The sequence below is a fragment of the Chrysemys picta genome, chromosome 11 (assembly GCF_011386835.1).
Source record: "Chrysemys picta bellii isolate R12L10 chromosome 11, ASM1138683v2, whole genome shotgun sequence".
Taxonomy (NCBI): domain Eukaryota; kingdom Metazoa; phylum Chordata; order Testudines; family Emydidae; genus Chrysemys; species Chrysemys picta.
Window position 1 is genome coordinate 40,107,467 of NC_088801.1, and position 25,292 is coordinate 40,132,758.

Genomic DNA, 25,292 nt, shown 5'->3' on the forward strand with positions numbered 1-25,292 from the left:
CTCCAGGAGAACAACACAGACAGACAAAGGGGAATTTTTTTCCCCAATTTTAAAAAGTTCTAGCCTTCCCACTGGTTCTTTTGGTCAGGTGCCCACTCCCTTTTACCTATGGAATTTTTAACCCTTTACAAGTAAAGCAAGTAGAGAACAGCTACTAACAGGGATTTTATAGCAAACTGGGTGGCTGGGTGCCTATAAAAGGGAGCTACCTGCCCCCCTTCATTTATCCCAACAATATAAAACATATTACAGGATAATTAAAACCAAACCACTCTGGCCAAAATAAATTAACAAAGTCCACGGTGATTCATTACCCTTACTCTATTATGCTTGTTCACTTACTGAATCTTGTGAATCAGTAACTCACTTGGGGTCTCCATATCACTAGTGCAATTACCAACGTTCTATTGCATTTCTTTACAGTAATATCCAGAAAGAAAAGGGTAAAGTGTGCTGGTATAATAGTGGGGTGACAAATTATTTGCCAGGTGCCCATAACTTACTGTGCCCCATACAAGGTATAAGCAAAGACAGTCCCTTCTCCAAGTACCTTACAAGGTAAAAACCTGACAGGGAGAAACTCAAGACTTATTGAGTGACAGGTGTTTTCTCAATCTCAGATCCTTGTCATATATAAGGTTGCAGGGTAGAAGGCATTTTGCATGGGTTAGTGTTTCTTGTGTATCACTCAACAGAGATAAGATAAATGCAGTAATGGATTTAAGCTGCTGCAGGGAAAATTTAGGTTAGCTAATACCAGGTAACTTTACTATACAAACAAACCGATCAAGGGAGGCTGTGGAATTGTGGTCACTGAAGATAAACAAGGCTAGATGAGATCATTTTTGGCATTAGATCAGGCATAATGAAAGCAGCCTGCCCCCAGTGGAGGGAGATGGATTAGATCCGTGGTCCTAACCTGGGGTACGCAGAGGTCTTCCAGGTAGTACATCTAGTCATCTAGATATTTGCCTAGGTTTACAACAGGCTCCATAAAAAGCACTAGTGAAGTCAGTACAAACTAAAATTTCATATGGACAATGACTTGTTTATACTGCTCTATAGACCATACACTGAAATGTAAGTACAATATTTATATTCCAATTGACTTATTTTATAATTATATGGTAAAAATGAAAAAGTAAGCAATTTTTCAGTAATAATGTGCTGTGACTTTTTTTTGTATTTTATGTCTGATTTTGTAAGCAAGTAGTTTTTAAGTGAGGTAAAACTTGGGGGGTACACAAGACAAATTGGACTCCTGAAAGGGGTACAGTAGTCTGGAAAGGTTGAGAACCAGTGGATTAAATGGCCCACCAGAGGTTATTTTAACCTGAGTGACTTTAATGGGCTTTTATATTTTACTGGGAGTTATCTCAAACCATAAACTTTGTGGAATCTAGCATCATATTTAAAAAGTGAGATGTAAATGGGTGTTACTGTAAGTAATTTTGAAATCTGTAAAAATAATTACATTAAAGGAAATGTATTTAAATAATAAGAAAATCGCAAGGAAACTGGGAGTGTATTTTAACTTCTGAACAGAGATTTATTCAGCTAAGTTTGAAATTAGTGTTTGAAAACCTTTCAGTCTTGACACAAACCTGTTTGCATAGCTGAACTCTAGCCAACAAAAATTCCTGTCAAGTGAAACATTAACCCTGATGCCAAAGAAATGCAGTTCTCTCAGGGCAAGGAGATCTTGGCTAAGAATGAAAACTTAACACAGGTCTAAAGTGACTATCTTTTAAAACATTTATGCACTCAGGGTATGGGATGGCTCAGGGGCTCAGAAATGGGATATGACATCTTTCTAGGGTGACCAGATGTCCCGATTTTATAGGGACAGTCCCATTTCTTTGGGTCTTTTTCTTATATAGGCTCCTATTATCCCCTACCCCCATCCTAATTTTTAACATTTGCTGTCTGGTTACCCTACATCTTACAAACCAGTGAGCTGGAACTGAATCTGGCCTGGGTCAGTAGTGGTCAAAAGCTATTACTGTCAGCTGTGTAGTGGCCTAATGTGTGATATTTTGTTTGTATCACTGCAGTTTCTAGTGGGCCAGTGCCTATATGGCACAAACCACCACCACAGCTGGCATCCTCCTCCTCTCAGGAGGAGAGGGCACAAGCAGCATTTCCTTCCAATCTCTAGGCCCCTGCTCAGGAGTCAGTGGGGTTGGGGCCACTGCTCTATAAATGGCGACAGTGTTGGTGCTGGTGCTATCCTTCCCAAACAGGCGCAGAAGGTGCTGACCTCAAAAAGGCAGTCAGAAGCTGCAAGCTTACCCAAAAGGGTGTGGATATGGGTGTCCAGCCCCCACTGTCTCAGCAATGGTCCTGGCCACCGCTGTTAGCCAGTAAGGAAAGTATGCAGCACCTGTTTAATTTGTGGTGGGGCTGCTACTGCAGAATATGCTCCTTAAGGGCTTGTCTACACTACAAAATTAAGTTGACTTTATTTAATTTGACCTTGAGCCTCCTAATTAAGTTGATTGTGCATGGCATACCATGCTCATTGTCTCGATAGAGTGCGTCCTCACTAGCAGTGCCTGCATCGATGCACAAAGCAGTGCATCGTGGGTAGCTATCCCAAAATACAACTTGCCACAGTGTGTTTTGGGAAGTTTGTGCAATGCCTCACAGGACCAAAACATTGCTGCAGGGGAGAATGGGAACATTGCGTCAGCATCCCATGATGCACTGTGCTCCCTCCCTCATATCAATGGCAAACAACCCAGTGGTTTTTGCGCCTTAAAACTGCCATGCGTACACCATAACCCCAGAAGCATGGAGACTGCTCAGTTGTGCACTCTTGCTGTGAGCATCTCAAACACCTCGCACCTTCTCCTGCAATATTTACAGAACCGAAGTAGGGTCTGCCACGCAGAACGTAGCAATGTCCTGCAAGCAGCCCTGTGCAAGCCATTGAAAAAAACAATTTGCAGTTGTTGCTGGCAGTCACAGAGCAGCTGCACTCTGAGAGCCATTTCTGGTCCCGTGAAACAAGTACTGACTGGTGGGACTGCATCGTTTTGCAGGTATGGAATGATAAGCTGAGGCTGCAGAACTTTTGAATGCAGAAGGCCACCTTCCAGAAACTTTGTGCAGAGCTTTCCCCTGCCCTGCTGTTCAGCAACACAAAATGAGAGCTGCTCTGACAGTGGAGAAGCGAGTGGCAATCGCTATTTGGAGGCTTGCAACGCCAGACAGTTACCAGTCAGTGGGGAATCAATTCGGAGTAGGTAAACCAACCATGGGAGCGGCTGTGCTCCAAGTGTGCAGGGCCATTAATTGACTTTTGCTATGAAGGGTAGTAAGTCTGGGAAATGTGCAGGACATAGTTGATAGTTTTGCCGTGATGGGGTTTCCTAATTGCGGTGGGGCGATAAATGGCATGCATATCCCCATCTTGGCACCAGACCACTTTGCTAAAGAGTACATAAACCAAAAGGGATACTTTTCAATGGTGTTGCAAGTGCTGGTGGATCACAGGGAGTGTTTCACAGACATCAACGTAGGATGGGTGTAAAAGGTTCATGATGCGTGCATCTTTAGGAACTCGGGTCTGTTCAAAAAGCTGCAATCCGGAACTTTCTTTCCAGAGCACAAAATGAACATTGATGACATTGAGATGCCTATAGTTATCCTGGGGGACCCAGCCTACCCCTTGCTCTCATGGCTTATGAAGCCATACACTGGCTGTCTGGACAGCAGTAAGGAATGGTTCAACTATAGGCTCAGCAAGTGCAGAATGGTGGTTGAATGTGCCTTTGGTCATTTGAAAGGGCACTGGAGAAGTTTACTATCAAGGTTGGACCTTAGTGATGAGAACATCCCCATGGTTATAGCTGCCTGCTGTGTGCTCCATAATATCTGTGGGGGAAATAGGGGGGAAATTTACCACAAGGTTGGGCAGTTGAGACAGATCGCCTGGCAGCCATTTTGAGCAGCCAGACAACAGGGCAATAAGAAGGGCACAGCAAGGAGCGCTGTGTATCCGCGAGGCTTTGAAAAGCCGTTTTAGTAATGAGTCACAGTAACGTGAGCTGCTTGTCTGCATTGTGCTTTCCCAAACCTTCACCTGCCTTGTATCGCTCTTCCTGTAAAGCCAACCCCCTGCCCAACCCCACTGCTTCTACTCAATAAAGAAAATTTATTTCTCGAATCCGTTTACTTTATTTAACAAACATAAGTAAAGAGGGAGACCAGAATAAAAAGGTAACCTTGAGGAAAAGGGGTTCTAAAGTTAGAACGGGAGAAACATTTTCAGCTGTGTAACGTAACACTGCATTCCAGACCCTCAAAGGTCTGTGAATAGGCGCCTTCTGTTCCTTGCACCCTCCCCCTGAGTTAAGTGAAAGGGATAATGGACTTTTCACTTAAGCCTATGGAATGCATGGAAGAGGGTGATTCTGCGCCAGGCAATGCTGGCTGGCTGTCCATTAGGGTCTGCAGAGGGAGTCTATCCTCCTGTTTCTGCAGTTCAGTCAGACATCTCAACATGTCTGCTTGGTAGGGTGACCAGATCACCCAAGACAAATATCGGGACGCGGGGGGAGGAGGGGGCGATGCGGGGGGCGGCGATGCGGGGGGCCAAAAAAAAAAAACCCTTCCTCCGCAAGCGCTGGAGGGAGGCCCGGGAGAATCAGGGGAAGCGCGGGGCCGGGGTGAGTAACAGTCCGGCCTGGTCCCTTGCAGGCAGGACTCAGTTGGGTGGTAGGGCGAGGAGGGGGGCGGCCCGCGGGGCTACACGGCGGCTGTTCTCACCCCCGGCCAGCGGGACTCGGAAGCAGCCGCTGCTGCAGCTCCCACTGCCGCGGGGGCAGGAAGCGGCCATGGCGCTCCGCGGCTGCAGCTCTGGCGCCCCTGAACCCCCCGAGCCGGGGCCTGCTGCGGGGACCCAGCAGCGCGTACGCTGGGCCCAGCCCCTGGCCAGTCGCGTCTGGGCTGCTGCCCAGCTGGTGCTATCGTGCGGCGGCCCCAGAGTGGGGGCAGCAGGCCCCAGCCCCCCCCGTCCTGCAGGGGAATGAACGGGGCTGGGCTGCCGATGCCTCCGCCCCGGGGCCGCCGCGGGATAGCACCAGCTGGGCAGCCCAGACGCAACTGGCCAGGGGCTGGGCCCAGCGTACGCGCTGCTGGGTCCCTGCAGCAGGCCCCGGCTCGGGGGGTTCGGAGGCGCCGCAGCCGCGGAGCGCCATGGCCGCTTCCTCCCCCGCGGCAGTGGGAGCTGTCCCCGCGGTCCGCCCCCCGCCTCTCCCTACCACCCAACTGAGTCCTGCCTGCTGGGGACCAGGCCGGACTCTTACTCACCCTGGCCCCGCGCTTCTCCTGTGTCTCCCGGGCCTCCCTCCAGCGCTTGTGGAGGGAGGGGGAATGGTGAGCCCGGGGATTCGGGGAGGGAGCCAATCGGGGGAGGAGGGGGCTGGGTTGGGTCGGGTCGGGTTGGGGCGGGGGGCGGGGTGCGAGCACTTCCGGGCTCTAGGCTCCGGGGCATTTCCTTGTTTGTCCAGTGTCCCGACCGCATGTCGGTCGGGACGCGGGACAAACAAGGAAATATCGGGACAGTCCCGATTAAAATCGGGACGTCGGGTCACCCTACTGCTTGGCCCCACGTAATTTGAAGCATCTCATCCTGCACCGCCCACTCTTGCTCATTGGAAGCTTTCCTGCTCTCCATGTCCACGTCTAACTTCTCAGACAGTGAAATCCTCCACGCTGTCAGCTCTGGGTCAGCTGTCCTGGAGGCATTCATTATCTCAGTGAACATGTCCTCCCATGTTCTTTCTCCTCCTTCTAATCAGCAAAAGTATGCTTTCAGTTGTTGATGACACGCCGAAAGACACATTTCCAGCTGTCAGTCATGGGAAAAAATAAGAGCCATTATACATGAATAAAATGTTTCCATAGCAAGGGTGTTTTTTTGTTTTTTGAAAATAGCTTTATTACATTAGGTGCAAGCCATAACATAATCAGAATTTGTAACCATTCACTGTGCCATTTTCCTGCTCCAGCCGCGGTGAGTAGACTCCCCACCCAGATTATGGGTGACCGCACTTTTAATAAAGTTTGTGGCAGGCTTATGTCAGGAGCAGAGGTAGCTAGTCAAACAATGGCCCTTCCCCATAGCACTACAGGAAGCTGTTTATGAATGGGGCAGGGGAGGGAATGTTTTCACTCCCAAATTGCAAAATCTCTCATGTCGGGCCCCAGTTTCCTATCAGCCACTTTAAACTACTTGCTGACCCACGCCGAGCACAGTAAAAGGCACAGTAGCAGCCATGTGGTTTGGCGATCCGGAAAGTGTGGGTGTGCAGTGGGTCTACATGCCCCCCCGTTTTTTTCTTGTAAGAGCACTTTTAATGAGAACTCCCCCCGTTTCCCCTAAGCGACCCTATGTGAAATCAATCTCCTGAGGGTAACAGAGGCAGAAAGGAAGGAGATTCTGCAAGCATCTGAGTAAAGACCCGGTTCTTATGCTGCTATGCTGTGTACCACAATGATGCCAGCAGAATTAATTCAGGAGTTGGGTGGGAAAGTGTCCTACCATGGTGGAAGAAATAAGACTGCCCTGCCCAGAAACCTTCTGCAAAGGATCGCAGAGTACCTCCATGAAAGTTTCCTAGAGGATTCCAAGGCTATACCAGTCCACATAAACAGTCTTTTCCAGGGGCCACCCTCTGCATAGCTGGAGCTGCCTCTTGTAAGCTGAGAACCACAGCACCTCACTTTTTTTCTTCACAGTGAACATGCCAACCACCAAATGTTTGTGCCCACTAAATTTTAACTGGATTTTACTTGTAACTGTATACAGAGGTACCTTCCCCGGCATCATGGTCTGCCACCGTGATGTCCTGCGACCCACAGGGCTCCAGGGTTAAAAATATTTCCTGGCTCTCATGCGAGCAGTGGATCCACTCTCCCCATCTCCCATTCTCCTCCTCCTCCTCCTCTTCCTCATTCATCATATCCCTAGACTCACAGACCTGTGAGGCAGTGGAGTAGGCAGGTGGAGGGAACAGGGGGAGCAATAAAAAAAAAGGCACCACCCGCTGCGGCGCTTTTACTCACCCGGTGGCACTCCGGGTCTTCGGCGGCGGGCCCTTCACTCGCTCCGGGTGCCTTCAGCGGCACTGAAGGTCCCACCACCAAAGACCCGGAGCGAGTGAAAGTCCTGCCACCAAAGACCCAGAGCGCCACCGGGCGAGTAAAATAAAAGCGCCGCAGCAGGTGGCGCCTTTTTTTTTTTTTTTTATCGCTCCCCCGAGTGAGTAAAAAGGTACCAAGAAATTGACAAGGCGCCACTTGCGCTCAGTGGGGGAGCGGCCACTCGCCCCCCTAGCTATGCTACTGCATGTCCACATTTCTTGTGGGGGTGCTGGTAGGGTCACCCCTGAGAATCGCATGCAGCTCATTGTAGAACTGACATGTGTGGGGTTCAGCACCAGAATGACTGTTCGCTTCCTTTGCCTTCTGGTACGCTTGGCAAAATACTTTTATTTTCACACGGCACTCTTGTGTCCCTCGTGTAGCCCTTCTCCCCCATTCCACGAGCAATCTTTGCATAGATGTCAGCCTTTCTTCTGCTGGATCGGAACTCTGCCTGCACAGACTCTTCTCCACACAGCGCTGAGATGCACCACCTCCTGTGCAGATCAAGCTGCAGTGCGTTTGGGGCATGTAGTCTCCATGATCAGCTGTGCTCAAGCCGGCATGCTCCCAATGCTGATCAAAGAGGAAATGGGAAATCAAAAATTCCCGGGGCTTTAGCAGGGGATGGGCTGTTTCCTGTGTACCTGGCTGCAGTGCAGCAGAGTTGGGAATGATCTCCAGAGCAGTCACAGATGAGCATTGTGGGACACCACCTGGAGGTCAATTAAGTCGAATTACCCAATGTTGCATCTGCACTACCTCGCAGTCGACCCATGAAAATTTAATTAACTGCTACGCCTCTCACAGAGGTGGATTACTGAAGTTGACATTAGAGGTGACTTAGGTTGACGTAAAGGACCCGGTAGTGTAGACACATACATTAACAGGTCAACTTAAGGTGGCTTCCGTTGACCTAACTTTTTAGCATAGACCAGACCTAATACCCAAAGGAATTTTTGCTAAATTGCCAAAATTCCTGCAGAACTGCTCTCGTTTCCCCTACCCCACGCTAACAAAGGTCTATGTCTCTAAAGCACAATCTAATCCTTATCTTAAAATAAAAAATGGGCATTTGCTTCATTTCTTATCAGTTCAAATAAGGGTCCATATATGCACAAGCTTATTTTTTCCATTCATGAATTTTCCAATGACTAAGTTTATTAATCTCCAGTTATTTTCCAGAGGTACCTATCTACAGGTGTAGTAGGCTGATGCTCATTGAAGACCACATCCACTGGCTTATTTACAAATGAACAATAATGATCTATCCATGGGGTGGGTTTCTTCCTCTAGAGAATCCAACTCCACCAGGTGTTCTGGTGGCAAAGCACAAATACAGTTGTAAAGTAGAGTTCAAGAGTCCCTTTCCTGGAATGGCCATTCCAGGCTCTCATCAGAGATCTGGCAGTTAAAGCCAAACAGTCTTGTAATAGAGTTTAAAAAAAACAACCACCAAGCAATACCAGCCCCTTTCCAGGGATTCTTCCCAGGTGGCAGGAAGTTCAAATCAAACAAGCAAGCAAAGTTCTAGTCTCTCAGAGACCACCAGCAGCCCTAACTGTCTCCAGGGCTTTTCTTGGTCTGAGGAAAGGAAGTGCTTTTGTATCCTACCCCATTAATTAGGCCTACAAATCCCACCAGTCCTGGGACTGTAAGATTCTTTCTGATTGGATAAGAGAAGTGAGCCTTGCCCTAAGCACACATCAAGGCTCTTGGCCCGACCTCTAGAATAAGCTTGACTAAGTTCTTCCCAAACCACAATCTTCCCCCTGAGATCACTTCCTGTCTCTGGTTTTCTGGGTTTGTGTTTGCATGCCAAAAAAAAAAAAAAGGTTTGTATGGAGAATGGCTGAGCAGATTCCCATCTTCATCCTTAAAGGGCTAGCATATCCATTACAACGAGCTAATATATAGCAATTTTAATTACTATTATTCTTCCTAGGCATGATGGAAGGGTTTTGTTTTTTTTTAAAGCAAAAACAATTTTCAGACACCCTGTCATATACTTTGGTTTGGAGCAAAAAAATCACTCCTGTAGAATCCTGGCTTCTAGCGTCTGCTCTCATTTGAATGTATTAAATGCAGGGGTCAGGGATGGGTCTTCAAGCTTGCCCAGACACAAGATCTGCCCCTAAAAATCACCAAAATTAGCTACCACTCACAACAGATTGAAAATATTATCATATCTCCATTGGTTACACTCAGGCTAGAAGCACTACAGCAGTGTAGCTGTGTCGCTGTAGTGCTTCTGATGAAGACACTCTAAACCGACGGGAGAGAGCTCTCCAGTCGGCTTTATAACTCCACCTCCCAAGAGAGGCGGTAGCTGTGTCAGTGGGAGAAGGTCTCACCAATATAGAGCTGTTCTAGTTCTAGTGTAGACAAGGTCTTAGTCTCCATGTTTTTAGGATTTCTTTGCAACCATAACAGCCAGAGACTTACTTTCTTTTTAAATGAAAGCTGAGATTTTGGAGAAGGCGACAGTAGCTTCAGAGAAGTGCTGGAATAACATACTGGAGAGTACCAAGCTGTTTCCAAGCCCTGATTAAAAGCATCCATGAAATATAAATTAATCCATGGACTTCACAGATATCTGAGCCATTCTTTGTGAATACAAAAGAAGATGTTACTTTAACTACTTTACAGTTTTGTGGGAGGGAAAAACTGATCAAAACCTGCCAACTAAAGTTAAGGCTGATGCTCTCCTTTCCCTACCTTATTCCCTTACCCCACAGCTGATCTACAGAATCATGCAGAGATCTGAGACCCTAGCAAATAACTTGTCCTGTGTTGCAAATAGGGTGACCAGATAGCAAGTGTGAAAAATCGGGACAGAGGGTGGGAGGTAATAGGTACCCATGTAAGAAAAAGCTCCAAATATTGGGACTGTCCCTATAAAATCGGGACATCTGGTCACCCTAGTTGCAAAAGGAAAGATGGAATGAAGTCCTTAACTTTGAATAGCCACAGGTTTATAGTTTTAGCTTACATTATTAACAACAGTTAAACATCCTTTTTAAGGCCTTAGTCTGTGAAATACTGAACATTTTCTGCAACAAGCTGAAGGCCCTCCACTCCCATTGACCTCAATAGGAATTAAGGGAGCTCAGCACCTGACAGAATCAATCCTGAAGTATGTTTATTTAAAAAAATAATTAAAAGCAAAGCTAAGGAGTGTTGTGACACATCCCTCATAAAAGGGCTTGTTGAGCTCTCATGACAGTGTACACTTCCTTCTCTGAGATGGTTATATATAAATTAAATGGCCTCAACCTATTCCCATTGGAGTCAATGGCAAAACTCTGATTAACCTCCAAAAGGAGCAGCATTGGATACATATTCAAGGCTGGCCATTTATAATTTTTCATCTATATTGCAGTTGCTACAGAAGCCTCAAACAGGTCACATCCCTTATGTATTAGTTACTGTTGTAAACTATAGGTCAAGCGCTGTCCTTTAGCATATGTTTTTGTACATCTAGCACAATGGGATCCCATCTGGTCTAAGACTCTAGGCACCACCAGACCACAAATTATAAACCAATAGTAAACAACAGTCCCTGCCCAAAGAATTTTCATGTACATTTTTTAAAAGGGGAGGAATTTCCCCTCATTCCCCACCAGAAAGTAGTGCCTACTGGTAGCATATTTTAAATATATATAGTCAGGGGCAGCCTGTTAATTTTTCTTGCATGCCAGTTCACTTCTCCTTAACCAGTTCTGCTTTGATGGCATGAAAACAGTTATATAAATGAAGTGTTATATAATCTTAAAAATTGCCTTGGGGCTTGCTTCGGTCTCTCCTGGAATTTCATGAGCACTAGGTATCATTATAATAAACTAAACATTTCAAAGCAAAAATGTCACCAGGGATTTACTGAAATTGCATATTGTTGCTTTTGTCTGGATAATGGTCTGTTTGTACGCTACTGTATATTGTTTGTGGTCCAAACAGAAACACATTCTGATGCCTGTCCTATGCCAATGGTTGTTCTGATTATGAACACGTTTATATTTTGTTGTATTGGGCTATCTGCCACTTTATGTAAGCTGCACCAGCTGCTCTAGCTCTTACACAGCAGATTATTGTATATAGCATTTTAGTTTTTCCCTAAAGCACATAACGCTTTGTACAATCCGGATTACTAAGTCTCCAGGAAGTGATTGTAAGTTATATTAAAACTGTGACAACTGAGAACAGAAACGGCCTTGAAGACCAGTACAGACAGTGCAGGAGTCCTAACGGGACTGTGGTTATGGGCTGTTTTTAATGTGGCTAACCTATATTCGTTTAAGATTTTCTGCTACATTCTTTTTCTTATTGTTCCCTTCACTAAAATTTAGTCTACAGCAGATGATGATGCAAAAAATTAGCATTTAAATTTAAACACCGAGGAAATGTTTCATTTCATTTTTATGGCTTGAAATAAATTGAAATCTAAGCAGATGTATAATGAAATGGAGCCCAGGATACCTATTTGTTGCATTTCTATAACAGGTATCATGCTCAACTTACTTGGCAGCCTTCTACACGGGGAAAACACCACCTCTTAAGTACAGTATTAACACAGTAGTAGCCAAAGTGGAATAATTATAATGTAACTTTACTGACATCATGGGCAAGATAAGCCAATCCATGTTATTGCTGGGTTTAAAAATGTGCTCTGGTCACATGACAACTTTGCCTAGGCTGGAGTTTGTTTTTATTTTATCCTAGTTATAATATGGTTTGGACCTGACTGGCTGCCAAACAGTGTTGTATCCAAGTTCAGCCACTATCTTCCTTATCCACAGTAGTTAAACACTGCTGTTTGACCGGGGCAGAGCGTGGGGTGCCCCTGAGTGCAGAGGCTGTGCAGGCAGCTGCAGGAAGAGTCAGGTTCTAATTGGCCTGAAGGGGTGGGGAGGAGCATTGGGTGTGCTGATGGGGACAGCAAAGGCTCAGTAGGGTTAGGGAAACCTGCCAAATCTGCATCCTCGCTGCAGGGAGCTGCTGCTGCTGCTGCCAGGGAGTGGGGAAAACAGATGGCTGTTCCTTTGAAGCCACTTACACATTAATCTCTCTGCCTATTTCTTCCTCCAATTCCTGCAGTGGCACCTGTAGCTACTAACCATGGGCACACATCCTGGAAGGCAGCCATTCACCCAGGGAAACAGCAGATTAAGATGATGGGTTGTTGTTTTTTTTTCAAACTGGCTGAATGAATTGGCAAAGGGATGCCAGGACTGGAAGTAGTCACATGTGTGAACACACGAAGGGGGCAGAGCCACAAGGGAATGTGTATGTGGGGAGCTGAGGAACAGTGCCAGCAGGAACTTGGAGGTGGTGGTTAGGTGGATAGGATTGACATTTTGAGTGGTGGCCAGAAAGGTAGGTGTGAGATGGTAGACACTTTAGTTAGGTAGGAAGTAGTGGTTTGAATTTGTAGATGGAGGGCGGGGAGCTTTTTTTAAGAAGGGAACGTCCTTTTCTGATAAATCCACATCACAAAGCTGTTAAGATTGCTCAACAAAATATAAAATAAAATATAAAAATATATATCTGTATCCAAAAGAGAAAAATCTGTGGAGGAAAAGAGATGTGTTCATATTTTAAAGCATGAAGAGACATATTTCATAGTTTTCTAGTCTTTATAATGTATTTGAATGCTGTTAAGAGGACTAAAGAAACGTGATTTGAAGGTAAACTGAAATATGTGGTGTGTGTGTGTGGTTTTTAAGTTCTGCTTTTGTAACGTTTTAGGATTTTGGATATCTCCAGGGGAGCTCAGTCTTGGCTGAGTTAAAAGAAGAACAGGAGTACTTGTGGCACCTTAGAGACTAACAAATTTATTAGAGCATAAGCTTTCGTGGACTACAGCCCACTTCTTCGGATGCATATAGAATGGAACATATATTGAGGAGATATATATACACACATACAGAGAGCATAAACAGGTGGGAGTTGTCTTACCAACTCTGAGAGGCCAATTAATTAAGAGAAAAAAAAACTTTTGAAGTGATAATCAAGCTAGCCGAGTACAGACAGTTTGATAATAAGTGTGAGAGTACTTACAAGGGGAGATAGTCAATGTCTGTAATGGCTCAGCCATTCCCAGTCCTTATTCAAACCGGAGTTGATTGTGTCTAGTTTGCATATCAATTCTAGCTCACCAGTCTCTCTTTGGAGTCTGTTTTTGAAGTTTTTCTGTTGTAATATAGCCACCCGCAGGTCTGTCACTGAATGACCAGACAGGTTAAAGTGTTCTCCCACTGGTTTTTGAGTATTTTGATTCCTGATGTCAGATTTGTGTCCATTAATTCTTTTGCGTAGAGACTGTCCGGTTTGGCCAATGTACATGGCAGAGGGGCATTGCTGGCACATGATGGCATATATCACATTGGTAGATGTGCAGGTGAACGAGCCCCTGATGGTATGGCTGATGTGATTAGGTCCTATGATGATGTCACTTGAATAGATATGTGGACAGAGTTGGCATCGGGGTTTGTTACAAGGATAGGTTCCTGGGTTAGTGGTTTTGTTCAGTGATGTGTGGTTGCTGGTGAGTATTTGCTTTAGGTTGGGGGGTTGTCTGAGTTAGCAATTCAATTAAATTTTTGTGTATGTATTGACAATACATACAATAATTCCATGTGACTGATGTGGTACTTACGTAAAGGAGCAAATCAGCTAACGCGCTGGTTTTCATTGTTGATCTCAACCAACAAGCACATTCGTGACTGCATCAGATGTTTGATTTTAGGCCAATGAATGCACATAGATTTTCCTTCTCTCTGATAGGCGCCTGGCAGTCCAATCAGATGAGCAAATTTGGAGTTCAGCATCAGGATCAATTTTTTTTTTTATCTGATCACCTGCCCTAGAATCTGCTCAATAAACTGGGAGAGAGGTTTGGCAGCAGCAGCACTTCTGCCAAGGGGACACAGGAGGTTTGTGGGATTCCTATTTGTAAATTCTGCAGTAAGTGAGTTCTAAGCTTGTCTTAGCAAGCAAATCTCCTACTGGTTTTATCGGCTCTGGCTTTGGCTCAACTGGTAGTGTTTGGCTCAGCGGTAAAGTCAGTTAATTTCCTTTTGCAAAATCAGTGTGCCCTCAGTGTTCTAGACAGTCTAGTAAATCTGGTAATAAAGGCTGATTTTTAACTACTCAGGTTCATGCAACTTACGCCATCTCCTGACTTTAATCATTCAGCCATCCTTCTAAGAAAGACACCAATGCCAAATTTTCAAAAGGCAGATGCCTACCTTTCTTGCACAAAACAGTGTGCAATACTGGAAATACAGAGTTCCATGCAGGCATACATAGAAAATTTAGCACTCTATTTGTGCATGCAGTTGCCTGTTTCATATGAGCTATTATAGTAAGCATGTATGTAAATATGCCCGTGAAGCTAAACATATCTTTAGATATTGGCTGAAATCTACCATTTAAAAAAACAAAAAACCTGGTCTTTAATGTGCAATGACAATATAAAAGCAAACAAATGTCCCTCCTTAATGTAGGCCAGATCCCACACCCGTTGAAGTAAATGGGAGTGTTTCCATTTATTTCAATGGATATTGGGTTTGGCCCTGAAGGAGTAACTTAAAAAAAACCCATACGATTTATTAATCTTTGTTAGTCACAAACAGGGGGTGAAAGTAACTTAAAGGACTTACCGGTACACCAGAGTCCTGAGTGGGAGCATGGCCTCAACCAGATGAGGCGGGGCCTTTCAAGATTTAAAGGCCCTGGGGCTCCGGCTGTGGCTGGGAGCCCCAGGGCCTTTAAATCACCCCAGAGCTACCAGCTGCAGAGGCGGCTGGGAGCCCAGGGGCTCAGAGGCGAATTAAAGGGCCTGGGGCTCTGGCTGCCACGGAGCTCTGGGCCCTTTAAATCACTGCAGGAGCCCTGCCGCCGCTACCCCGGGGCAGCAGGGCTTGGGCTAGGGTTGGGGTAGCGGCGGCAGGGCTCCGGAGGCGATTTAAAGGGCTCGGGGCTCCAGCTGTGCTCAGGTGGGGATTTAAAGGGCCCGATCCTCCTGCCACTGTGGGGAGCCCCGGGCCCTTCAAATCGCCTCCGGAGAAGCTGGTCCAGTCCGGCACGCCATACCGGCTTACTTTCACCTCTGGTCACAAAGGATCTGCAGACTTTCATCAATTTGCATTTGCATGATTCATAAGTCCAACATTTTTTGGACATCAGCTTGGTGAAGCACAGAATCTACTTTATGCTTCACACCTTCCTAATGAGAGAGCTTGAAAGTCAAACACAGACCTGTGGAAGACACCTAACTTCATGAATGCTAATAAATATGCTCAGTGAGTCTACTGTCTCCCTCAACAATGTCTGACAGCAAATCTGTTACAGAAAACCTTAAACGACAATACCCTAAAAATAAAGCATCAGGTATTAAAAGCACTTATTGACTACATTCATATTATAGTGAATTTTCCTCAGTCTGCGTTACCATGGTCCATACTAATGTCGTGGGAAAATAAAAGCTTCTGAAGCCTGGTTTAAGGTGAATGTGTGTGGCCTATAAATTGGATCAACAATCTTTTGGGGATTTTTTTAAAGAACAATTGGTGACTGTGGACAAGGTAGGAAAGGGTCTTCAACAGGAGTATATAAATTTTTGATGACACATATGTGTATCTAATTTACATTCCCTTTCATTTATCTGTGACAGCATAGTTTAACATAACCCTTTAGCCTACACTCTGGTTTATGAGTCTCACATGGGAAAGCTAAATTTAGCATAAAATACCTGTAGTACATTAAATCACAAAAGAAAAAAAATCACATTAAGAAATCCTATTGAAATAGGATTTATGACTCGATGCTTAGATATTTTACTACTATATATCACTATTTTTATTAGTAGTGTAGGTCATGAGCCATCAAACTATCTAAGTATACCTATAGACATCTATAAAACCCATTTGTAATTGAAATTATCATTCTGTAAAACATATACCATTTCTGTAGAAAGGTTGTAACTTAGTTTTTGCCATTTAATTTAGTGCTTCCATGTACAGATGGGCCATGATCAAAGTAACAAGTTACTCCTTCACTTGCAGCCCTGAATAATCACATCATCCTGTCATCTTTCAACCTGCAAGTTCCTTGTACAAGTTCAGAACAGAGTTGACAGAGTTCAGAACCTGAATGAACTCCTGAAACTGAGGGCTGGAATAATGTTGTCTTATAAATATATAATGCCTTGACCTGGAGGAAGAGGCGAGAAATAGAAACATGAAAAGGAGCTTATATGGAACTGTGCTGTCTTCAGATGGATATAACGTGTAAGCAAAAATGAGAAAATTATACATTTTTAATAGAAAACGTTGTCTACAAAAAGGCAACCCAGTCCTACATACAGCAAATTTTGACGTGTCCCAGGCTTATAAGTTACACTACAAAACAAAAAACCCCTCCAGCCAAACAAGAATTTAAGTGGGCCTTTCATCTTTGAGGGGAATCACTTTGTTACCTTCTGGTCTTTAATGACCATGGGAATCCTTGGGTAGCTACTGCTACTGGGTTTATTTTTTCTCCGGGGTGGACAGCAGACTTGCTAATTTTTTCCACCAAATCCCCACCGTCTGTGTGTGTGTTGTCTACAGTTGTCTACAAGATAGAAAACTTCGGGCCTATTCAAACATATACAGTTCTCTGCACTGGAGCTGCTCCTTTAGCTCACCATTTAGAGGCCTATATTTTTGGAGCTGAAATCATGATGGGTGGCATGGGTGTGGATGAGAGTTGGCTCATTACCATGGTGTATATAGCATGCATTGTTGTAGAATTGCAAGATCAGTACAATTTGTCTTAGACTTAATTTGTCTAGAACAGTTTAAATTTGACTTGTAAGTGAACCAGCACTCCATGGCGGGGAAGAACTGTGGCAAGAAATGCAGTATGATGCACGCATGCTCGGTCCCAGTACATAGCTGTTAGCAATCTGGAACAAACCACTTAGACACAAGGAGGCTGGGAATCTATTAAAAAGAACAGTTAGGCCCCCTTGGAGTATGGCAGGAAGGCAATGTGAGAGGCACAAACACACTCCTCCTTTCTATGTCCCTTTTCTTGGCTGGGAGAAGAGGAGGAGGTGTCTTTTTTTGGGCCTGTGTCTAGGAATCCTATAAAACCCAACTCATGTATAGTTTATTCAGTGATTTAGAGGGTTAGAAAATGCAAAAAGCAATTTTAAGAGGTGGTGGTTTCTTACTACTCTAGAAACTTGGATTGAATTATTTGGATGCAAAGCAAAAACTGGGGAAAAGCCAGAAATTCACTGCTTTGACTTTGGGATGTGAGAATTTTCCCACAGCTATAGGATGTAGTAATCTCCTTGCTGGAGCATTTGAACTGAGCGTACACTCAATGCTAGATTCCTCAGGCTCTAATGTGGGTTTATGTTAATAACTGCATGTAATAACCGGGATGTAAGAGGGGGAGGGGTGGATCAGCCACACTCATTAAATGTTCTGCTTCTAAGTGCTACTGCAGAATGCACTAAACATTTTAATCTTTAGAGGCAATAGGAGGCCAGATGCTTGGACTGGATGACAGGATGGCTCACTTGATAATTGCTCTGTTCTATTTATTCCCTTTGAAGAATCTAGCATTGGCCACTGTTGGAAGACCGGACGCTCAGCTAGATGGACCATTGGTCTGACCCAGTATGGCTGTACTTATGTTCTTATGCTATGTTCCTATCTTAACCGTTCTGAGCAATAATAAAAAACTGAAATATGTATGTGTGTGTGTGTATATATACACACACACACACACACACATACTAAAAAAGAGACAAAAGAAAGAGTGTGAAAATTCTTGGTCTGTTATACAGTTTTTGAGAAGAAAACTGGTATATTTCTGAACCACCCCATTCCAGTTCACTACACCTCATACAAATTTCTCCCACTTTGTAAGCCCTTTCAGGCAGGGCCTACATTTTTCCATACACATGGACAGTGCCTATTAGTGTGGGTGATAGTGACATATAAATGATAATAGAAACTCAATTTTTCCACAATATCTACCAGCTAACCATTGTCTCTGGGCTTCCTAAGAGCATTATGTCTTTTCTGTGTAGAGGATTTGAGGCAGGGAGGGTCTTTGTTCTTGTGTCTTGTAAAATGCCAAGCAAATTGTTTGCTCTTAACAAACAGAGATGAGGGATTATTTTGACAAATTATTTTTTCGTTGAAAAATGCTGATTGATTGAAACTGAAACAGTTTGTGAAACAGGGTGGGGCTTGATGAATTTCCCAATTCAAAAAAATGTTGAAAAGAATTTCAAAATTGTTCAAAACAACTTTTTATTTTGCTATGTAAGCTAATTAGATGGGAAAAGGTCAAAGTCAAAACTAAATGTTTCAATAGACTCAAAGTTAATAATAATAAATAAAGTTTTTCAATTAATAATTTTAAAATTTTGACTATTTGTCTCAATTCAAGACAGGACAAATTTTGAACATAAATTGTGAAAATCCTTTCCTGCTCAACTCTGTTAACAAATAATAAAATGTGGAGTCATTCTGTTCATTTTACTCTTGTGTATCTTGCTAATGACACCATTATCATCTCTATTTTCCATTTGCACTAGATCTTCTTTGTGTAGTTCTCATATGATGTAGACCAAAGGTTCCCAAACTATGGGGCATGCCCTCCTGCAGGGGCGTGGAAGAATGCCCAGGGGGGCACGGTGCAGCCTGGGCTCACCTCCCCGCCCCCAGCTCTGCTTCAGTAATTGTAATCTTGGCCTTACATTTCTTGCACTAAATATATCACACAGATTACAGCTGGACAAGGTCCTTGCAAAGGGTTTATTATCTGGCTCACCTCTCTAGTATCTTTTTGGATTGTTTACTGTTTATTTTCATGTCATTCACTGCAAATGCAAGCCGCTATTCTTGTGACTGCACAGCTGTTGCTGACCCCTACAGTATAATCTGAAACAGTGCTTGGAGAGACAGTACAATGTGAGAAAATCCAGAAATATCATGTCTCCCAGTGTAACAGAATATGCTTACACTGTAAGTCTACTGCATTGCTGTCTTTTCCTGAAGAAGCAATTTGGAACTGTGCTAGCAAAGGAGTTTAATACTTGTGCATTATAGCTGTGAAATTCCTGGTCAGCTACAGTAAGGGACAGCATCTACCTTAAATGTATTACAGTCTTTTTGTGTGTATTAACAAATTTTAAGGCAGAAATGTACATATACTTTTGTTTAAAAGATACTTAGTGACAGAATAATCTCATAAGGTTCAGAATTTAGATTTTGGTCAGTTAAACCCGAGTTAAGATCGTTCTTCCACAGTTTACAAAACGTGGCTGGCACTCACAGATTAACAGGCTTTCTCATGAGATATCTAGCATGTACGCTTCAGGACACAGCTAGAAAAACTCAGAAAAAAGTCTTTTGGCAGTATCTCGCCACTTCTGGTTCTGGCCAGTTTTCAAGTTTGGTTCTACAAATGGGTGAACATTGAAGGTATTGTCTTTTTAAAAAACTTTTTTTTTCAGTCTGGTGTTTCCTTCCCCATTTGAGGTATTCAGATCACCCACCAGTACTTCAGCACATCTTCCTTCATTAACCCCTTAATTCTCTTCTGGAGACACTCAGAATGAACCCGGGGGTGACTTCAACTTGCACTGAAAATTAATGCAGTGTCTCAATGAGCTCTCAGCCCCTGTGTTGCTTGCCTCATTGTTATAGCTGGTGAAATACTTTTTTTTTTTTTTTAAATCATGAAAATTTCAGAGATGGGTTCAAAGCCGTGAGCAAATTGGCCCATTATCTCCCCTTTTCCTTGAACTGATTAATAGACTAAGGCCAGAAGGGGCCACTAAAACATCTAGTCTGATTTCCTGTATATCACAAACTGTAGAATTTCATACAGTTACTCTTATATGGAGCCCCAAAACTGGTGTTTCACTGAGCATATGTTCCAGAAAGTCATCCAGTCTTGATTCAAAGACTTCAAAAGATGGAGACTCCACCACCTCCCCATGTAATTTGTTCCAGTGGTTAATTATCTTCACTGTGTTTTTGTCTTTTTTTTTTTTTTTTTTTTTTTTTTAAAGGTGCCTTTTTTCTTTATTCGGTGCCTTTATTTCAGCTTGCTGCCCTTGATTGTTATGCCTTTCTCTGCTAGATTAAAGAGCTCTTTAGTAGCTAGCGTTTTCTCCCTCCAAAGGTGCTTATACACCGTAATTAAGTCATCTCTCAGTTTTCTTTTTGATAATCTAAAGACCTCAAACTCTTTAAGCCTCTTTCAAGAGAAGACATTTTTTCTAGCCATTGAAGCATTGTTCAAATCCAGGCTTTTCCACAGCTTCTCCAATTTTTCAAAATCCTCTTTCAAATGTGGGCACCAGAACTGGATGCAATATTCCAGTATTGGTCTCACCACTGCCATATGCAGATGTAATACCACCTTCCTACTCATTAATCCCTTATTTATATGTCCTAGAATCACAGAAGTTAGAGAGAGCTGCCAAATTTACCCTCATTACAAGAAGCAGCCCCACCCATGCAAAAAACCATCTGTGTGCTGCCACCCCTAACTCTCGGAGCAGGCCCCAGAAGGAAAGGCAGCCAATAACTCAAAGTCATAGAGAGTCTAGCAGCCTCTTTTACCAAGCACCAGTGTAAATGGGCAGAGAATCTATGGGCTAAGTAAGAAGAGGCACAGAACTGCAAAGGACTTCTGGGATGGTGAGGCAGAGGCACAGAGCCATCAGGGATGAGGTTTAGGACAGTATAGCCTGGGTAAGGATAGACATCTTGACTGGTCATCAAAGAAGGTGAGGAGAAAGGAGGGAGACTTTAATTTGGGCTTACTGAATTTGTGCTAAAGGTGCTATGGGAGGAAGGATGGTTCTGTGGTTAAGGTAGTGCTTGGTTCAGTTCCTAGCTCTGCCATGTGCTACCCGTGGGACCTGGAGCAAGTCAAACAGCTCTGAGAGATGCATCCTCTGCTGAGATATGCCATGAGAGATGCTGCTCTGAGTGAAGCGCTAGATGTGGTGTCTGTGCTGCATGTGAGGGAATATCAAGCAACTGGTAACTGTGCCATACCCGGTGTGGCTGGCTATAGGCCCAGCTGCTAGTCTTCATGGCTGAGTGCACATAAGAGCACGGAGCAGGTGGTCACACCCTGAGTTAAAGCAACACAGCAGTTTGTTAGGAATTAGAGCAGTGAGAAGTATTCTGCTTGAAAACTTCTACAGAGCTCGTCGTAAAAAATCAGTGGTAATCACCTTTTATACACTTTTTAAAAAAAACACAACCTCTAATGGGGACTGAATGGGTCCAAAGCTCTTTTGCTACCGTTAGGAGTAGAAATATCTCTCAAAGACATGCTGGATAAGTCAGCACCTAGCAGAGAAACTGTATTTTATCAAACTGCAGCTGTATCCAGTCCAAGCCCCCGAGGAACCCAAGCTATACACAGATCTATTCGCTTCAGTGGACAGCCACCTGCTGTTCATGTACCTTAGTAGTCAGATGCACCGGTCCTGAAGTGGCACTAGTGGATGTATTTTCTCATTCTTGGCACAGATTTGGGGGATATTTATTGCCTGTAGTTCCTCAGCTATATAAAGATCTAATGAGAAAAAAATAAGGAATAAGTTAGTTGGTTCTGCTGCTTCTGAGGAGGTACTTTATCCTTAAAACACCTGGCTAGTGTGAAGGGACAGCTAAGAACGCTAAAGCTACCATAGGAAGTAATGGGCATGGGAAATCTCCCAGAGTCAAGGAAGACTAGCACTTCCGGCACCTGTAGTTGCTTGTGGGCCAAATTTGGTTATTTCTGTAAGAAAGAGAGGGTGTATCTGAGAGTCCCCCTTTTCTGTGTTTCAAGAGTTCCTCTGGGAAGGGTTAGAAAAGGGACTGGTCTCCAATATACTGGTTCAGGTCTTAGCTGTAAGATCTCTTTGAATTTAGACAGGATTTGACCATTTAGTAAAGTTTATCTGTTAGATGAGAGAAGGGGCATAAAGAAATCAGAGAGTCTCTAAGTCTTAGACTCATAGACTTTAAAGCCAGAGGGACCATCATGATCATCTAGTCTGACCTCCTGCGCATAGCAAGCCACAGAATCTCACCCACCTGCACCTGTAATAGACTCCTAATCTCCAGCTGAGTTACTGAAGTATTCAAATAATAATTTAAAGACTTCTAGTTACAGAGAATCCACCATTTACACTGGTTTAAACCTGCATGTGACTCGTGCCCATGCTGCAGAGGAAGGCGAACCACCCCACCCCCCAAGATCTCTGCCAATCTGACCTGGGGAAAAATTCCTTCCTGACCCCTAATATGGCAATCAGTTGGACCCTGAGCATGTGGGCAAGACTCACCAGGCAGATACCTGGGAAAGAATTCTCTGTAGAAATTCAGAGCCCTCCCCATCCAGTGTCCCATCATCAGCCATTGGAGATATCTGCTGCTAGTAGTCGCAGATTTCACTTAGATTACCCCATTTTAATACCTTATTCCGGTTTGCCATTACTTCAGCTCAGAGGATAAGTGAAATGGTAGCCTTTTTATCCCCCCCAACCTCCTCATCTGATTTTTACATCAGGACAAAGTAGTTCCATGGACTTTTCCTTTATACCTCCCTAAGGGTTCTCTCCACTTTTCCCTTACTTGCTTTCTCCTCTCTTCCTGGTCACTGTGGCTGACTGACCAGTCAGTTGTTTATAAATCATTGACTTTCTCATTCTCCCATTCACTCCCTCCTGCTGAAAACCCTTGTTCTCAAACACAAAAAGCCAGTGTTTATGTGGCAGGTGGGCAAGCGCTTTTGGTGTAAATGCACTCATTTGCATGTGAATATGCTCATTTGCACACAAATACCTGCATTTGCATGAATAAAAGACTCCCTCCCCCAACATAACACTTGTGTGAACAAAACCTGGATTCATGAATGTACACAGAAAAGTGGGGGGGAAGGTCAGGTCTTATTGCTGCTTGGAATTTGCTAATATGTTCATAAATAATTTTTACCACTATTCACCCAGCTCTACCTTAGAGATCTACAGCTGTTACACTGAAAGTCTTTTGGTCTATGGCTGTGTTTCCATTATATGTGTGTACTGTGCCTAGCAGAATAGGTCCCCAGTTCCTGACTAAGGCCACTAGGAACTACTGCAATACAAATACACCTTTACCTCGATATAACATTGTCCTCGGGAGCCAAAAAATCTTACCACATTATAGGTAAAACCGCATTATATCGAACTTGCTTTGATCCACCGGAATGCACAGCCCCGCCCCCTGGAGCACTGTTTTACCGTGTTCTATCCGAATTCGTGTTATATAGGGTCGAGTTATATCGGGGTAGAGGTGTAATAATCTTTACAATTTGATCTGACACCCTGCCCAAAATCAAATAGAATTCAACCTGAGAACAGCTGACATAGCAGAGGCCCAGAAATTTTCCAAAACCACTTGTATGAAGTGCACCAAATAACTATAATGAGAAAGACAGTATAGTGGTGGGCTGTCTTTCTGTACCAATAAAGGATTAAAGTCCCAGTCTATGAGCAAAGCAAGGAGAAGTCTCAATTACAGAGCTATTGTAGTTAGGATGGTGATAGTCTTCCCAGCCTGACTTACTGAAGAATCTAATGATGCCCTTTGTGTCTAACAATGTGGTCTTGTAGCACAGGGTGCTCAGGGTTATGAATACCATAAAAAATGCTATGCCTTCCTATATGACAAAGAGGTGTGTATCCGAGATATTTTTCTATAAGAAACTGCTAGTCTGGTGTAATTGATAATACATAAAAGTTGTTACCAATCTAGATAATTCTAAAGACCCATCACTCAGAAATCAGGCAACAAAAGAGATTGAGTCACTTGCTGTTTGATAACAGACTGCCTACATCTCTCCTTTCTGGTTTAGTTTGCATTTTTCTGGATCCTTTGGAAGAAAGGAAGGACTCAACAGATGTGTATTTGTTTTAAGTTTTTTGAAGCCTCTGTTATTAGTGGAAGGCCTGTGCAGAGAAGCATGTCCTGCCCTGTCTTTAAAAAGCAAGACTTGACTTATGCTAATCTTTGGAAGCAGGAAGTTCAACAACCAGGAATCTTTTACTGATAATTCTTTCCCCAACACTCAGATGTTTCATCCAAGGCTCCATCAGTCATAGCTCTGCTATAGATCAAAGAATTCTGCAGTAGATATTGTACGCAGAAAGGCCATCCTTGTGGTAGTCCAGTCCTGGTGCTTTGCAGATTAAGAACAAGACCTTGATGTTGCTCAAGTACTGAACTGGGAGACAATGTGGAATACGAAGAGAACATATCATCTTGATGTTCCAGTCAGAAGATGGGTTGCTACATATTGGAACTACTGAAGCTTTTGTGAGTATTCATTTTCATTCCCAAGTAAGAGGCATTGTAGTTGCACACATAGCGATGTTTACCTGTTTTTAGTTTCCTGCATTTTGAAGTACGTCTATTTGTTACAACCCATCCTGCAAACCTGTTATTTATGGATTCAGATCAACATTTAAATCAGTCAGAATGGTTTGTCTATTAATGATCATAACTATGCTCTAGCTATTCAGTTAAATATTCATATTATAATAAAACTCATTAAAGATTCCATACTTGGAATAAAAAAGTTCTGGATATGGAACTCTACCTATCGAGAGGTTGTCACAAGAGAAGAGAAGTTATGGAGAGAGGCACTAGAAAGTTATGGAGAGAGGCCAGGATTGAGTCTGCTGCTTGTTGGTTTTGGTGAAAGAGGAAGCAATCCATCAGTTACAAAGTGAAGCACTGAGATGACCAAAACCTAGTTAACATTTTCAATATTTAAATGTCTTTTGGGTTGCAGTGACCTGGAGTGAGAAAAGGCATAGTTAAAATGAATCCGTGTGTTCTGGCTCCCACACACTAAACATTCTCATAGGCACCTAGCAGCAGCACAGAGGAGCTCTAACACTTTTATAAATCTGACACATTGACTGAATAATTTATAGTCATTACAGTCAATATGTGTTTCAAAAAAAGCAAGGAAAGAATAGGAAAGGGGTTATTACTGGCCAGTGTTTGGAAAGATGAAAAAGAAATAACAGGAAGATGTTTCATAGCTTTTTCAGAGCCACAACTCAAAGGAAT

At 43.6% G+C, this 25,292-nt stretch overlaps 1 protein-coding gene across 1 annotated transcript in view; it reads left to right on the forward strand.

Moving 5' to 3' along the window:
* Positions 1-883: 883 nt before the first annotated feature.
* RAPGEF4 (Rap guanine nucleotide exchange factor 4) overlaps positions 884-25,292 on the forward strand; it is a 299,132-nt gene continuing 274,723 nt past the window's right edge. Inside the window, exon 1 of the mRNA XM_065561831.1 lies at positions 884-1,080. Within this exon, the coding sequence (XP_065417903.1) occupies positions 1,034-1,080 (47 nt within the window). The 5' untranslated portion in view covers positions 884-1,033. The remainder of the gene's footprint in view (positions 1,081-25,292) is intronic.